The 18,277-nt window shown below is 40.2% G+C and overlaps 1 protein-coding gene across 4 annotated transcripts in view; it reads left to right on the top strand.

Moving 5' to 3' along the window:
* Positions 1–18,277, top strand: part of nav2a (neuron navigator 2a) — a 159,504-nt gene that overhangs the window by 85,392 nt on the left and 55,835 nt on the right. For all 4 annotated transcript variants that reach the window (XM_026377783.1, XM_026377786.1, XM_026377784.1 and 1 more), the window contains 3 exons: positions 7,313–7,430; positions 10,223–10,275; positions 18,184–18,256. In XM_026377783.1, coding sequence (XP_026233568.1) covers positions 7,313–7,430; positions 10,223–10,275; positions 18,184–18,256 — 244 coding nt within the window. The remainder of the gene's footprint in view (positions 1–7,312; positions 7,431–10,222; positions 10,276–18,183; positions 18,257–18,277) is intronic.

Raw genomic sequence — 18,277 nt, 5'->3', positions numbered from 1 at the left:
AGACGAGGAGAAGAAGCAGCTCCAGCTGCACTAGTGATGGAGAGGAGAGAGTAGGGAGAAGGCAAATGTTTACTGGTGGTCACATATGGTAACTGTATGAGGAACACACAACCCATGTCATGAGCATGTGAACACATACTCTGAATTAATTTCTCACACTGACTCAACTTCCAGATGACACTCTGTCACTCTTTATCTCTCAAACACCTGCTGACTTTTGACTGACTCAGTTTAGTTTCTTCATCTGTTTTGTTGTCCCTCACTTGATAACAAGACAGTAAACAGCAGCTAGTAGTCCCTTTCCACTGCAAAAAATTAACATATTAACAGGTTACAAGTCCTGCTTGTTATCAGTTAAGTCCTTAAGCCTCTGTGACTAGTTCCTAGAACTACAGTTGGTCAGTTCACAGTAGGCAATACTACTTAATGCTGGTAATTTCAGCAGTTGTCAGTAGACCACAAACCTCAACCAACATTGTCACTTTGTTTTCATTGAAAACGTTATACTTATACTTATCACATAGTGCACTTGGTAAGTTTAGAGTTTAGAGAGTTGGAATAACATGCACTCAAGCCAACTGACCTGTTCGATCAATTTGTGGTTAACCAATCAGTATTAGACTATAGCGCTGGAGTCAGTGTGTTCAGTATAAGGCATCACAGCAGCAGAGCAGCTGGTGGAGCAGACTGCCGTCCTCTGTTGTCATTTTATACAAACCAAGAACACTGATTTCTCAGAAGCCATCTGTCTAGGTCTGCTCATGTTCAATGAGAGCTGTGCAAATGATGAGCCTTCACCCACTGTTGACTTATTTAAACTGATGGGGGTGTCAGCATTCACAGCTAGCGCCTTCCTTGATTATGTGTTTGGTGTGACAGAGAAAAGTTGTACACTCTTGTAAATGGAAGACTTTCACCCATCATACCTATGTAGCATTCCTTACCCTCCCTGTGTCCTTCTGTTGGAATATTGTTTCAGTGTATCCATCAGTCCACCTATCATTCTCCCACCAGCCATCTGCTTGCTATGACTAGGACTGGGTCAGAGGGGATGTCTTGCCACATGTTACCCTCAGCTTGTAGCCGCATTAGGGACTACTGAGTCCTTATGAGTGAAAGTCACCATGGCCAGATGATGTGATTCTTAAAGCATTTGTATTTGTTTTCCTAAAATAATTTTTAAGTTTAGAGAGCTTTGAGGAAAGTACAGCACAAAAGCCATCAGAAAAATGGAAGAGTGGTACATTTATCAACAAGTTCAAGAGCATAATGTCAGCCTTTGAGGCTTTGTGGTATTTCACAGACAAAAATAAGTGGAATAAAAGTCAAAACAGACTGAAGTCCTACATGGGTCCAATTTTGCAAACCTGAACAGAGTTCTCCAGGGGGAAATCTACCTGGGTAAATCAGGTTCCTGTCCTGATTAGTAAAACCAGAGGAATTGTTTCAGCCCCAGTTGTTTGTGGTTGAAAGGCTTGCAAGCATGCCTACATAGCACATGATAGCAATTGTAATATCTTGGGCATTTTTACTATGTCTTTTGAAGTGTTCTTCCTTTTCATTACCCTGCCAAAGTGCTACTGCAGCATGATCCTTGTGGCATGTGTCCTTCTGTGTTCTTTGTGTCCTGCCATACTCATGGACAAACTTGGTGTCTGCTTTACTTTTATTTATTTTTACCATTTCAAAAATGTGTACACATTCAGAATGATGACAAATATTTATTACAGCACTATATACAGTACTGTACCACAGATGAAATCAAATTAGCTAAATTGTAGATTACGCAAAAATAATCCTTTCCTAAGTTTTATGTTGTCTCAGAATGTCTGACTCACACAAATTGAACGACACCCAGAGAGAACGAGAGGTTAAAACAGTGTGAGTATCTCTGAGACTTCACTATGAAGCAGTCTGAAGGTAGCGGGGAGAGAGAGGTAAGATAGCAGTGGGTATAAAGAGAAGTAATCCACATCCTGATCATACAGATGACAAGCCAGGCAGACTCTTAGACCTCTTATGGAGTTGTGGGGAGGGGACAGGAGAGTCATCAAACAGAGTGCCTATATTTACCTGCTCCACTTTCACTTTACGAGAGACCATGCTTGTCTTCTTTCAGAAGTTTGAAGACCTGTAGTTGGTTGCTTTGTCATCTTAGTTATCAATATCAGGTGGGTGGACTGACACATGGCAGAGTATGGCAGTCTTAAGGTGCCGGCCAGGAGCAACAGCCACATTTCCTGCAAAAATTACAAAGTGGTAAGACACAAGTAAGGTTTAACATAATTTAGAGTCTAATCACCTGTTGATGAACTGTGGAAAATTGTATTTTTTAGTAATTTTATTAATTGTGACATGTTGCATGCAGTCATGAATGAATCCCTAACACATAGCGATCCAGTCATCATAAAGGTAATGTGCATTTTTCACAAACTAAGTGAGGGGACTTTGGAATTATGAGAGCAAGTGGATGGGTCAGCTTGAAATAGAAACATCAGGGGTAGAGCCAGATCTACAGGAGCAGCCAGGAATTATTTTAGAAGCCCCCAGGAAAGCTTACTGTTGGGATCTGGTTCTACCTTATAAACCTGGATGGCCCCAACTTGAAACAGGATCGATCAGGATGTGACACTATACATGCAGTCAATGGAAAAGGCCTTCATCTTAGCTGTGTTAGATTTTCTTTGAAAGGGTTAAAGAAAAGGCTGTTATCAGAACATGTCTTTTGTAGACTCAGCACTCTGGTCCGAGCTGCATAAGTCCTGGCTTCCATTGAAAGCTTCTCGTGAGAGATAGCACTTCATGGCAGCTTTGGTTTTGCTCTGTTCTCTTTATAGTTCTTGCTCACATTGGTAGATTAGTTCATAATGGCGTGTTAAGTGCAGAGCTTTTTAGGGTGCTTACTGGACCCTGAAAGTAATAAGGCTATTAGGCCTCAAGTTATCAACATAATTGTTTCTGGAAAGCTCTGTGCCGTCAGCGTATGTGAGAACTGTGCTTTGACAGACAGACCTGAAGTGTTACTGTGTGTTACTCATGTCATTTGAAAATGTGAAATATGTAGCTGTTGGTTTGTGAATTTCATGCTTTCAGGGAAACGACTAAATGGACCTCAACAAGTTTAGAATAGCCCCTGAGTTCAGCAAAAGATCACACATAATGAAATAAAATGCACCAAACAAAGATTATAAATATAAAAACGGCAGCTAAAAAGTTAGAGGTGACTTCTCCCAAAAATCTGGTAATAAAAAAGGCCTCTTGCTAATTCTCATAACTTATAATAAGTTATGAGAGTTTAATAGAAATTCAGGAATTTCCTTTTTGTGGTTATTTCATAGCTGCATAGTGGAAAGTTAGCCACACATTTTAATGCACTTCTGTCTCACATTTTCTTTTAATGTGACTCAATAATTAGAAATAAGCTACTGTATCTACTTTGTACTGTATGTATTGTTGGTGTTTCTGTTCTTGCTTCAAGTAAGCTCTTTAGGAACCAGATTAGAAAGTGGTTAGTTGAAGGAACCTGAAAATTCTTATTTACTCTCATCACAGTTAAAATGATTGTAGCAGACTGAGATTTGCTGTGCCTCTGATTGAAAGTGATTATTTTAAAATAGAAAAACAAAACTTAATGAAAGACTACAACCTTTTTATAACAGAGATTAAAGTGGGCAATAATGCAAAGTGGTCACTACAGCTCAGGGATTGTTTGACGAATAAAACACATACATGGCCACAAGAAGAACAAAAACACATCTGCGTAGTTACACCTACTGTGTAATCAGCCTCCGTCATGATGTGTCGTGACAGTTACTAATGTTATGCCTGTGCGTCTGCATCAGAACAATGAAGAACAAACAGAAACCTCACTTTTCACTATACCCTCATGAAAAAGTCCTCTTTAACTCAAGGGCACTCTCGCAGCGTGATGCTTTGGCTGCCTTCGCCTTCTCACCACAAGGCCGATCCACCACTGCAGTGACGGCCTGTGTGTGTGTCATGCCCTTCTTTTGGCAGCACACAGCAGCCTGGTGACTCAGCAAGCCGAGGCGGCAGGGATGCTGAATGTGAAGCTGTTTTGTGTGTTTATATGAGAAAAAAGGCACAGCTGTCTGAATGAGTGACTCATCACTGTTCGTCCCACAACTTTAAAGAACTGACTCTGTGTCATACTTCAAGGCTTAAATTAGACATTATTATGTGAACATGCACATGTAGTGTACTGTATGTGTCCTAATAGATAATATACAATATCAACTCTATGTTCACAGACACACAAATAAAGCACACAAAGAAGACGGTACCTACTGTGTAACATGGAGGAGGCTTGGTTATGTTCTGGGGCTGCTTTGCATCTAGCAAAGGGTGTCTTGAATCTGTGCAGGGTCTAATGAAATCTCAAGACTATCAAAGCATTTTGGAACTAAATGTGCTTCCCAGTGTCAGAAAGCTTGGTCACAGGTCATAGTCCTCCAACAGGATAATAACTGAAAACCAAGCTAAAAACACCTAATAATAGCTAAGAATAAATCATTAGACTATTCTAAAGCAGTCTTTTTTGAGTCCTGATCTAATCCCTTCAGTCCTCAAACCTAAGACACCTGGAGCAGTTTGCAGTTCGGAGTCTCATTGAGAGTTGGAGAAATAGTTAAATCATTAATTTTTAGTACATTTTTATTATTATTTTTGTCAGTTTCATTTTATTTCAATGACCAGTGTGGGCTTTTCTTTCATTAACGGAAGGGTACCACCTTTTTTTTTTGTCCACTTCTGTACATAGACATATATAGACTACTCTATAGTGCAGGCATATTTTAGCAATTAAACCATGGACATGCAGTTGCCAACCAGAAATAGCCAGAAATCAATCCTACATTATTTTACCTTACAAAGGTAACAGTGCTAATCACTGAGCCTGTAGACCACTGCTCCATTCATTAAATTCAGTCTCTGATACCAGTTCTTCACTTGTTTACAATGGTTTAGTTAAATATTTTGTTCAGTATGGAGAGTGGTTTCCCTTCAGTTCCCTGTTATTAACGATTTATTTCAGCCTTGTAGACACAATAGATGAGTCAATATGGAGTCAGTACTCCTCTTCAAAAACCATACAGCTTATTAAAATGTTTCTCAGATCAGATGACTGGTTCTCATCACTCACCACATCTATTCCTTTTTCGTCCGGCCCTCAAAGCAATTTTCAGAAACTCCAATAAATGTGTGGTTAATGATAAATTATTTTCATTTTCTTTTTTTTTTTTTTTTAAGATATCAACATTGTCTGTGATTTATATGAATATCACTCGTTTTGTAACATTTAGTCTGTGATGGGATATGTCAGTGCCAGTGGTATGTTAGTGTTTGTATTTTACATCAGCATATTGGGCATTTACTGCCTCTGCTGCCTAATAATAGCTCCCTTCAGACACTTACGGTACCTGAGCTGTCATATTTTAAGTTTGAACCTGATACTTTGGCAGAGAGGAAGAAGCTGGACACAGTCTGTCTTGAAAAGTTTGATAGTTTTGAACTTTAAAGTAACTTGTCATGACGTGCCAGCTTCCTCTTATCTTTCCTCTCACAACCTGCCTATGACTCCCTGATTGCCCTCAGGTCAGTTGACCCCCCTGTGGTTTCCAGATCTGTGATTGACAGCTACCCATTTCACCTCATTTTTAATTACACTCTAACCCTAACCCCTCAATTTACCTGCCCGAAACCACTTCAAAGAAAGCCTACACACACACACACACACACACACACACACACACACACACACACAAAAGATCCTGAACATTACCTTTTCTCCATGATCAGCTGGGAGTGTGAAAGGATACAGCCTAATCCTGCAGCTTGAAGGCTTTTAGCTTTGTGTGTCACTCAAGACACTATGTTTGTGTTTGGATATACAGCCTATGTGATTTGAAAAGTCCCTGTGAGGCTCTTTGTATTTAATGTGTGGTTGTGTACTCTCATAAACCCTTTTGCGTTTGAGCTTGTGTGTGAAGATGACTATACAAATGTGCATGTGTGTTCGTGCTTTTGAAGTGCTCACACCTGTTGAGAGCAATCATGAGAACAGTGATTCATCTGCTGAGCAGCATGTTAGAAAAGCTTCAGGTCTGTTTACAGGGCAAACTCAAAGAAACAAGGGTCACGACTGTGCCACACATGTCACCCTGCAGGTCGTGTGTCCATTTCTGGGCTAATGTGACAAAGCTGTGCACTTGTTCAGCACTATGCACTTGAACATCACAGTGAGAGAAAGGTTGATATTGAAGTTCTTACTCAGGTGTTGAGCAAGTTTACATAGGCAGTGTAAATCTACACTACTGGGTGAAATCAGGTTATACCAGAAATTACACATTGTGTAGTGTAGTAATGACGCATTGGAAGCCAGGAGGTTTGCTGTGTATTTTGGTGCCAAGGCTTACGTATTTGGAGGGAAAGGTTATAATTTGTTGTATTTAATTCTACTTGGATTACAATTTTTTTGTGCCTCTAAATAACTGAATCCTGCTAATGTTTCTGATCAGTTTCTGAGTTTATGTGAAAATGAGAGTGAGATGTGGAGGGAGAAGCGTCTTTATTTAGCCAAGCTGTCACGCATGTTTCAGATTGGGGGGGGGGGGGGAGCTGCTCTGAAGTTGCACTTGTCAGACTGAGTCTCTGCAGTTTCTAGACAAGCCCAACAATGCTGCAAATCAAGATAGATTCATGGGGGATTTGCTTCTCAAAAATAAGTGGTTCTTTATTAGAAATAATATTCTGTGAAAGTCCTCTTCAACCTTTGTTTGTGTCTTTTTTTATTGGCTCAGAAATAGAAACTCACTTCTCTTGATGTGAGATGGAGGGGGTAAAAGAAAACGAGTTTGGCAACTAATTATGAAGGACGCTATTCAAATTATTCAGATGCTTGCTCTGACCCCCTCCTCTCCTGCCCCCAGGCAGTGAAGGGTCTTTTCTGTCCCCAGAGAGTGATGTCAGCATGGCCTATTGAAAACAGCCGCCGTGCGCTCAGAGATGAATGCCCCGGCTGAGCACAATGGCCCCAATTTGAATACCACGCGGATATATGCCAGATCGGAGCTCCTCACAAAAGAAAGAGGGCTACTCTGCTCCAATTCAACCATGTTGTTATTTTATTAGAGTTGTAAATTTGTTTCAACAATTTATGCCTTTTGTAGTTTTCAAGTGTTTATGGAGTTCGAAACATGTGGAGCGACTTGACGGGGTTGCCCCTGTTTGGACTGGATTCTGTATTTGTTGGCTCATAACTGAACATCGCCGTTGTGTTTGTGCCTGACTGTAGATCTACACGGACTGGGCCAACCATTACCTCGCCAAGTCGGGACACAAGCGTCTGATCAAGGACCTGCAAACAGACGTCACAGATGGAGTGCTGCTGGCTGAGATCATACAGGTCGTAGGTAAGGAAAGCACACATTTGATTCCAAAATCTGGGATAAGAATTTGGCTGTTTACATAACAGTAGTTACCTTTAAACCTGCGTTTCATCTGTCTTTCAGAAATATAGGAAAACTTTTTAGGGATCTAGTATATACTCTATATATTGAGAGTGAAGATATAAAATATCAGTGAAAACTGATTTAATCTGGTAATTTGATGTACCTATTAGAACAGACAGTGTTTAATAAACTTTCCCGTAATGAAATGCGTCTCCTTTTCACATTCACCATCATGTTTTAAAATATATGTACTTTTGTGCCTTGTGACGTTAAGTGTGTGAGTGTGTGTAATTCTTCAACCAAAGTTAAACAGTACTGTGTTCAGATAAAAGTTCAACTGTGAAGGTACTGTGTTCAACATAGTGCAGGATGTGCCTATGTGTTTTTGACCCTTGTCTGAACTGTCATCAGTCTTGTCATCTCATCTAGCCGTCCTTAGCCTGTCATTTCATCTGCTGACAGCCTCGAGGCTGAAGCAGGCCGACACCAGCTGACCGGTGACTCAGCATCTCAATGACTGTACTCCCCCAGCTCTTCCCCCCATGTCTCTGACCCAGATTTTATACTTCCTATGCTATGAAGAGTCTGACTGTTCTCGTACTGTAGCTGTTTGCGATGCTTTTTCAGAGGTAGACCGGGCTCAAAAGGCTATTAGGGAATCTTATTCACTGTATGTAAACACCGTCATTGAAACGGTTTGGGTCACTTAAACTCTGTTTTTAAATATAGTGTAGATATTGTTTTAATGCTACATACTCGTACAGAGCATTAACAGCAGATATTAGTTATGTGTTCCAATGGCACAGTGTGTTTGCACAATCAATCAATTAGCCTTTTAAAAGGCTAATTGATCATTAACAATTTTGTTTATGTGTCATCATGCCTGTCTTGCTTAGGTGTATTTTGCTGTTCAGTAGTGTTCCGTACTTTACCAATATTAACCTGATTATTCATGGAGTTTCACAAAAGGCTCTCCTCCTAACATAAGCCCGAGATGTCAATTTATCTGGGCTGTCCTGCTTTTTGTGTGCAGGGAAACCTCACACCACACAATCACTGGTGAAACCAGAGTAGAGTGCTCGTGTCTGAGCACTGAGACAAAGGCCTGACCAGATATAGCACCTGTTTAGCAATTTGACCAAATCACAGTGAAGGTCAGATTTTGTAATAAGGAAAACCTCCTGATCAAGGTCACCACTAACTTGTTAGGAACATCTTTCTAAGTTGATCTGTCTGCTAATTTAAACCATATCTTTCAGCTTCTTTGTTTCATCTTTAGATCTCGGTCTTGACTACTTTTATTTTTTCATTGAAAACTATTTCGATGAGTTTTAAGTTGTCACTCACTTTTTCTCAATGTATCTTGTTATTGTGTTTTTATTTTGGAAACATTTATTTTGTCTGGGGTTTGAGTGTTATCACTGATCCTTTAAGTGTGTTGACACTTTTGTTTAAACTGGTTGGCAAGTTTAACTAATATACAGTATCATGATGCTGAGTTAAAAATAGTATGGAAGAGATGATTAAGACCTCTAAACTCTGCTGTCCACTTAATATTCAACTAGATAGAGGGGGGCATGTTTTATATTGAAGAGTCTGAAATATACAGACCTGGAGCCAAATTAACTGTATCAGACAATTTCACTACACGCTGAAATTCCTGGTTGTTGAACTTAAAGGACCAGAAACAATACTGTGCTTCTCAGTCACAGATTTGAAGATGCTGGACTAACCATGAGCATTATTTCACAGCAGATTAGCTGTGTGCTGTAAACAAAACCATTTTGTCCACTGTAGATGCATGATATTTATCTTAATAGTGATATATCACTGCCTGTCCCTCTCATAAAAAGACACTCGTACAGTATTAATGCGGCTGTGTGTCAGTCACAGGTATAGATTACCTACATTCTTCATTTAATGGGTCAGAGTCAGTCAGTCACTCTGGCAGGGCACCAAGCCAGAGTTGAGCTCTGGTGGGAGGACATCGTAAAAAGCAGCACAGTAAAGACTGTATCCATGATATACACCTACTGATGCATAGCTAAGGTAATAATGAGAACTGATAAATAAAAATATCGCTGCCTCTGCCAAAAAAAACAAACAAAACAATAAACACCTCCTGTGCACCGCACCCACTTGCATTTTAGTTCCCCCTGGCATTTTAGTCCGAAGGCAACCACCTATGTCACCTATGCAACAGGCAAGCCCTACATCTACCCTTCAGTTGTCTATTGCTGCACCTCTTTATCTGTCTGTGGTATAAGTACCTGGTGCTGAGTTTGGGCTGGACTGTGGGCTCAGCCATGCCTCATGATGCTGAAACAGACGGAGCTGTTGGCACAGTTGTCAGCTGTGAGCTGATGGCCATGTCTCAGCTGCTGTAGGCTGGGCCTCTAATGGATGTGAGGAATCCCTGACAGCACACACACATGCTGTCTTTGAAAAGACGAAGCATAACAGTCCCATCCTGGTCGGGCCCCCAGCGGCCCTGTTCCCATTTGCTTGGACCAGATAGAGTTTCATGTCTCAGTGGGAGGGGAAGGCAGGGGAGGGGGCTTCGGGAGTCACCAGCATGAACACCTCTGCTCTCCTCACTCATCCAGAAACTGTCTGGGACACAAACACATACACACTGGGAAATAAAAGAGGATTATATACAAGAGGATTACATCAACCAAACACGTCTTGAAACAGTTTTCATTCTCACATTTTTCTCTCTATCTCTGCTTCCTTTTTGTCTCTCCCCTCAGCCAATGAGAAGATTGATGATATCAATGGCTGTCCTAAGAGCCGGTCTCAGATGGTAAGTGAATTTCTAAGTTAGTTTGTCAAATTTACCTTGGTGTGAGGTAACTTGTCCCATCTCACTGCCTCCTGTGTCCATCACTGGGAACTGTGAGTCTGGTGAACAGTTGTAGATGGGAAGGGTTAGTCCATTTATTTTTACTTTTTTAGTCTCGTGGGTTGTCATCCGTGAAGCCTCGGGCTCAGACTTTGAGCAGTTGGAACTCAGTTGAAAGCTTCACAGGCTTTGGTTTTGGGGCCAGTTTTCTCTCACGTTATTACATTTGCAAAGGAGACGCGATACCACTCATCTCTAGAAGGCAGCCAGGGAGCATCAGCAATAATGACAAACTGTTAAGCGACTTATGATGTGGTTTGTGTATAGTGACATTTGGCAGATATGTAAGTGGGATTTCCTTTGTAGCACTGCTGGTGGGATTTCAGTGTTTTCACAGTTTTCTGTTCTCTGTGGGAAATGAGCTGACAGACCTGAGGCAGGGCTGACCTCCACTGAATGTGAAGGGTCGTAAAATGGGCCACTGTGCCAGCTGAGGGGGCTATTTTTGGATACCAGCCAGACTAATGAAGCCTCTCAAAGCACCGGAGACAGAGAGAGAAACACACCCATAGTTAACAACTGAGAAGGAGGTGGAAGAACAGCTGATCACTTAACCCTGGTTCTTTATTGCAAACTTACATACATACCCACAAGGACCCATAATAAGATACTTATGAGGTCATTCTGTTGTTGTGGATTGATTTCTAGTGCATATGAAGCATTGTACAGCTCTGTTTTGACATTATAATGGTGGTCTGCGTCTATGTTCTGCCATCAGTCTTCTATAAGTGTTGATTTCATTATGATAAGGTGGATTTTCTTTGTAATCAGTCAGAGTCTATTCTGAGTTGGTATGCTGGTTAATGCTTGACATACTGGATCATTGTTTTTACAAAGCTGGCTTGTTTAATTCTGTGTTTTCCAGTCTAGCTACAGTCTTAAATTAATGTCTGTAAATTAGTCAATTCTTTTTGGACCATATATTTTTGCTGTGTGTTCTTTTGCTTGCCGTTTATTTATTGTATCTTCTTTTATCTTCTTGCTTTTTATTGTTGTCTGTAAGCTGTTTGCTGTCAAGTTCTTCTCCTGTTGTACCTCTTTTTAAATATAAATTTGCAATGATTGTTTTTCTCTGTATAGAAATGCTTATACTTTCCCACAACATAAAATAGCTCATGTCCATCACTTCTTCCATCAATTATGCCTTTCCCATTAGCGCTTTTTATGCCCCTGCATTTGTCTGTAATTGAGCATTTTGTGCTCCTTGGTCTCAGTGCTCTGGGCGTCTCTCGGCAGTTGCATTGTGCTGTTATCATCGTCCTGTACAGCCTCCCTCATATTCATTCCCATTGTCCTCTGCAAACAGAATATTGTTTTATGATAAATAGATGGCTGGATACCTTCTACTCATGGGAGAAACAGACAATTATTTTTATAGTCTGCGTTCAGGTGATGCATTGTGGTTTTTTGGATAGTGGCTGTCAAACTACTTGTTGTACCATGTTTGCATGGATAAGCACAGATGTTACCTTATGTTTGTCAGCTTGTGTGTGTATGTGAGTATTTTTGGAATGCAGTGTATAATCTTAGCAGTTTGGCATCTTTAAAACAAAATCCAAAGCACTCAAGCAGTGCTAAGGGCAGGTGCAACTGCAGTCATTATGCAAATATCAGATTTGTGTGTTGTAGTACTGTCAAAACAACCACACACACTGACACACACAGGTCATGAGAGTTTAGTTGGCAGCTAAATTAGAGTATGAGAACCCACTTTTATTGCACTTGATTTTGTTGCTTTCAACCCCCCAAATCTTCCAAAGCTTCTGCCAATTACCACCACTTAACTTAACCTTTGTCTCTAAATGAATAAACATGGAAATAAGCTCCATCAGTAGTATAAACTGCACTCACATCACACTCTCACACCAGCTGATTAGCATGCTGGCTGTCTAGGCTGAAGTAAGTGGCTGTTTTTACAATTGTCCAATGCTCGTTAAACGGACCCCCATTGTTGGGTCATTCCTTTGCCACCCAGTCACACTTTATGTGTTTGTGTGTCAGGTTCAGCAAATAGAGAGAGTGCTGAGTTGACATGGAGCTGTTAAAACCACACAAGATGCCACGCACATACAGAGATACACAAATATACATGGGTATCTCTCCCAAAACATCTCATATTAAAGTAACAGCTTCTGATATTAAATTGATTTCACAGGATAAAGACTTGGATGTTAAAAGAGAAAAAAAATCTTTTTGTTTTTATCTGCCAAACCATTTCATCATCCTCATTTTATTCATGTGACTAAATCTGGAAATTGAGTTTGCTTTGTACATCAGACACTATGGACCAGCCGATTGAAGTTAAGCAGAATTTAAAGGGACTATTTAACTTGTAGAACTGTAATAATCCTTTACATACACTACATGTCCGTCACTGGGCAAATTCCAAATTTTGTTGATTTCAGAGTGAAACCAAGTAAAGGTAACCCCAGCAGCAGACTTTAAAAAACCTAATAACTTTAAAATCATCATTGATGAGCTCAGAAGCATTGCAGTGGTCATACTGGCCCTGTCCGTAGACACCTTCTCTTTTGTGCAGAAACTGCTGCTCAACATCTGTTAGCTCCAACTCCAACGTTAACTGCTCCATTTCAGTTCCTTTTATATGTGGCACACTAAAATACATCAACACTGTGGAAGAAGAACACAGTGCCCTAAAACCCCACCCCCCAAATAGCACTTGGTGGTGTAATTGCAGAGTGACACAGACACACTAGACGCAAGTATAAATGCAACCCTACAACACTGTAGGGCACCTGCATAGCCCACGGTGTAAGCTCTCTGTATATTCAACGCAGAAGCGTAAATCAAACTTACATAAATCAAATGAGATTGACAGAAATTAGCAGGAGTAATGGCCTTGATGACAAACAGGCTGAAAGAAACATCAGCAACCTTTAAGGAAAGTAAATGAGGATAAAGCTCTGCTGTGGGTTGAACAGGCGTGACAGTAGAGCTATTCTTCATCCTTCATGCTGTGTTTCACCTTCAGGTGCAGTGTCATTTAGAACAGCTGTACAGGTTTACCTGACCAGACTACACCCAATGCTTAACCTGAGTTCACACAGTCATACACTTGTCTTTGTAGTTTTCATTTGGCAGATGGCTGTACAGGGAAACTCTGATTTAAACTGTCAGGTAGATGGTGAGGCTTTACACACGTAAGCAGAACAAGACACAAACAGTGTTTTATTAATGATTCAACAGGCTGGTCAATGTTTGATCAAAGGGAGCAGGTACTTTACCTACACGTCACAGGGAGAGACAGAAATCCTTAACTGTGGCAAAATTAATGCGCAATCACAGTTATTGTTTCTAAGAAAACAACTAAACCAAAACCCCACGTTTATTTCAAAGGGCTCTGATACATGGCACGGTGGTCATGCTATTTTGTCCACACAGGAATTTCTGCTTATTTATTTCATAAGTACGTTGTCTGCTGCAGTACCAGTCTTTTCATAGGAGTTATAACACAAAGGTTTGCTAGATAAAGATATTCTTTCAGAAACCTCAACCTTGGAAAAATGTTGCCTCTCAAACAAGTACAAACAAGATTCAAAGGCAATCAATAAGTGTTTTTCAGAAAAGTTAAAGCAGTTTTTCAGTAGGCAAATAATGGTGTAGTCAGAGGAAGGTTTTGTTTTGTTTATGAAAGACGTTAGTCAGTTAGGGTAAAACACTTTTAATATAGTATAGTAAATCTACAAGGAGATAACAACAAGAAACATCTAACAATATGGTAAATTAAAAGAGAGAGTACAGGCATGATTACAGACATGAATAACACAACAGCAAGTCTATAAAAATAGATTTGCAGAAGCAGCGAGAGAAAATGCTGCCTGAAGCTGACGTGTGTCATTTTGCACCATAGTGTGTGTGTTTCATAGCTGCTGGAGCATCATTATTTATCAATAGGCTGTGAAAAAGAACACCTCTATGAGGTGTTGAAACCCCTGTGTGTATTTTTCACTCGAGAGAGTGAGGATTATTGAGCTAGGTGTCAGGTAGACTGATGGCTGCAACATAGTGGGCCAGTCACAGTGAGAAGGAGGTTCCTATTCTGTCCAAAATATCCATCATGATTTATAGACACCGGGTTGTACTTTGACGTTCTGTGTTTACCTATGCAATGAGGGAAATTTCAATCTTACCTCCAAATAAAATGCTTCAGATACTCTGAGTAAACAGCAGTTTCCTGTCTGATCATGTGACTGACCTGATACTTGTCACAGCAGTTTCCCAGATCACAGAAGTTACTTAAGCCATTACAGTGCTAACATAAAAAAGAAGTGATCAGCAGCAGCTAGAAGAATAAGAATCAAGTTGTACTAAAAATTGTCAAATATAAAGACAGAAAATCATCATTAATATTATCTGTCATCTTTGGTTTATAAATATCTGCCTCAGTATCAGTCTTCCAAAGCTCAGACTGTATCTGTCTTATTCTGCTTCAGACGTGTAACACACACACACTCCCTCCTTCCCTCCCGTCAGCTCTCTCTCCAGCGCTTTCTCTGTCACACACAAACACAATAATAGCATCAGTGTGATGGGAGGAAGTGTTTGTTCAGAGGGCTGTTGGCTGGCCGGCCTCGTGCTGCTGCCGGGAGCAGGAGCAGAGGAGGAGGTGACAGTGGAGTTGAATGGAGGTGTGAGGCCAGGCAGAGCAGTTGCAGTGCAGGGGCAGATCACACATCCAGGCAGGCAGGAGCTTCCAGGCGTAGTGTAAGTGCAGCACCAGGGCTGTCACCTCAGGCTTATTGGGACATTATTTGGTGAGAGTATAGATTTCTCTTTGAGTTTGTTTAGAGCTGTTTTGTTTTTATTTGTATCTTGTTGATTTAGTGATTAATACAGGTGTGTGTGTGTGTGTGTGTGTGTGTGTGTGTGTGTGTGTGTGTGTGCTTCATGTACATTATTGAACATTTGTGACTGACGTTATTAACAAGGTGATGTCAGCTAACAACAGGTCTGTAACACTGTGTATGTTTTTCATATTAATAATTTCATTTTTACCATTAGAAAAAAAAGCTGTGGTAATGCAGATCCAAACTCAAACCAGGGATGCTATGTTCACATGAACTTACATACGTAAATACCTGGGTCAATAGTGTGTCCTGCAAAACACAAACCCATGACTCTTGATCATATAGTAAATGTACTGAACATCTCAGACAAATCAACATAAAGAGAATACTCAGAGGTGGGATTACTTTAAACCATTTTTTGAAGACATAACCAAAACTGGAATTTAGCAACTTCATGTCATAGATACACTGATGTTCTGCAGTCTTGCTGGAATATTGATCTTTCTATTTCAAACATATCCTGAGTAAGGTCTCAGCTTCTGAGCTGTTGCTAGATTATTACTGATATTCAGGCTTTCGTGAAATAAATAGAGGTTTCCTTATTTATACCCCCTCAGAGGTGGGGCTGAGGAGCATCTCAGGAAGTATGAATAGCTTGGCTTTTGTGATTGGCTATCCTAAGGAAGCACACAGAATTTTCTGCAGGCTGGTGTTGCTATTTAAAATGCAACTATACTAAGGAATTTGAGGTAGTACAGGGAGTGGTTTGTCGCTCAGGCTGGGGGGGGGTGTAAATGAAAGACTCTGGGTATTTCCAGGGGGTTAGAGGAAGGTTTATTTTTAAGGGGCATGTGGTATTCAGAGATAGCCATAGTCTGCATTCCTCCTGTTCCTACGTTTTTTCGCTGTTTCACCTTGAAGGACAGCATAAGTCAGTCCCATGTCAGTAACTCCAACAGCTGTTTCTGGGGTCAGGTGTCAGGGAAATGACAAGAGGGTCGACATTGTTGTTTCATCTCAATCTGTGACCTGAGGTCCAATCACAAACTCAACTAAGTGGACTGATATATGTATGTTAACAGTGATGTTTTAGTGAAAGTTATCTTATCAAGTAGTAATACTGTAAATATAATAACTAGAAAATGAAGGTATCTTTATAGTGTGGTCTCAGGTGTTAATAATAATGAGATAATTATTTAGAAAGTGGTAATCTGTTTAGGAGCATTTGGGCTACTTGTATAGTGTCAATAATATACATTTTGCTGATGTTATTAAGTATAGTTGTAGATTTACTAATAATAGTCGTGGAATAGCTTGGTCAGTTTGGGTTAATGTGGATATGTTTAATGTATGTGCAGTCAGTACATGTTTTTTTAATGGAGACAGTTGTAAATGAGCTTTTACTCCAGCTTCTCACCTCACAGCCGGATACTTCCTAAAAGGAAAACGACAGAGCGAGCTGTAGGTCGAGCTATATTTAGTTGCTGCATATTAAGTGTAATCATGCCATTAATCTTTAGTGAGTGGGACCCTCCTGGTTGCAGCTCACACCCGACCTCATTTGCAAAGGACACAGTTCATGTGTGTTTTAATTTAGAAACCACTTGGAGTATCACTGCTCTCTCTCTCTCTCTTGGTTGTGAGATTATATTTTCTGCTGTTGTATTTTTTTAAAATTAGCTTCTTGTGAGTACACTGTTGTAGATTTGCCTCAAGGTACCATCAGTCTATATTTACTTGTAATAAAAGCCATACCAACAACATGCTAGCACCTCTTTAACCTTTTCTGCATACTGTAAAATGCTTTTAAAGGTCAATTTTATTTTTTATTTCCCTGCCAGTAGTACTACCTTATGGTGTACCTCTCTGTATAACATGAGCGAGCAACTGCTGTGCCATATTGATATCTTTTGTGTTGTACCTGGTGTGTTTGCTCATTGAAAACAGTTGGTAAACTTTGATCACACAATCAGTTATCTGCAGTCACGCTGCTTGATGACTTGTTTTATGTGGTTTACTTTGTGATTACGTGGGCCAGCCAGAAGGCTTGATGTATAATGGGTCATGTGGGCTCTAAACAAAGCCTGTCTGCCTGTCAAATCCTCTGGCAGTCCAGTGACAGCTCAGCAGTCTGCTCAGGTTGTCAGGGCTGCTGTCATAGCAACTGAGTCTTTATAGATGGTTTGCTTCCCGGTAGCGTTACTGACGAAAGTCTGTCACTGTTTGAATAGTCAAACACCGTATACAGAGCTGTCTTACCATACAGCTACTGGTTATGTCTGCCTAAGTAATTATGGTTTTGGTATAGTGTGTTTAGTTTGCTTTCTACTGTAAATCACAAAATAGATTAATATACAAATGTCTATAAATACTTATTTCACTACTCCTTCAATTATAGAATTATTTGCATGAACATATCTGGATGAGTTCAGGCCATGTAACTGATTGGAGTTGAAGCCTATTTGAAACGTCGGCCTGTAGTAATTCTGAATGAAATATGATGTACTGTCAGTCAGCATTGTTTTTTATCTGCATCCAGATTAAATATTTGTTAGCATCTTGCATTGTTAACACATTATTAACACATTTAGACCATTGTTTGGCCTTGACAGATGTACACAGTCTCAAAGTACATTTTAAACTACGTGTTCTGAATGTGTGCTTTCAAGCATTAAATAATGTTTTCAATGGTCTACAGGTTTAAATCATTAAATATTGAAGGATGTGCGGTCTGTATTCCAGTATTTTCATCCTTATCAGTTGTTCAGTACATCTTTAAAACAAAACTGGAACAAGGTTTGGCACATTTTGTGCTGCTGTATTGTTTCTACACAGACTTGTATGTGTTCTGTTTTGCAGTTTCAGTTTTGCCACTGCACTCTCGGGAGAAGTGTGCAGAAGAGAGACCAACATGCTTCCTCACATTATACAAATATGCAAATGTGAATGGAAATGTGCAGGGTGCATTATCTTACTGTTGTGTTCGTGTCTCTCTGTCCAGATTGAGAACATTGATGCCTGCCTCAGTTTCCTGGCAGCTAAAGGAGTCAACATCCAGGGTCTGTCTGCAGAGGGTAAGCTGGACTTCTTTTACT

Source organism: Anabas testudineus, chromosome 3, assembly GCF_900324465.2.
Source record: "Anabas testudineus chromosome 3, fAnaTes1.2, whole genome shotgun sequence".
Lineage (NCBI taxonomy): Eukaryota > Metazoa > Chordata > Actinopteri > Anabantiformes > Anabantidae > Anabas > Anabas testudineus.
This window is presented reverse-complemented; position numbering and strand designations above follow the sequence as displayed.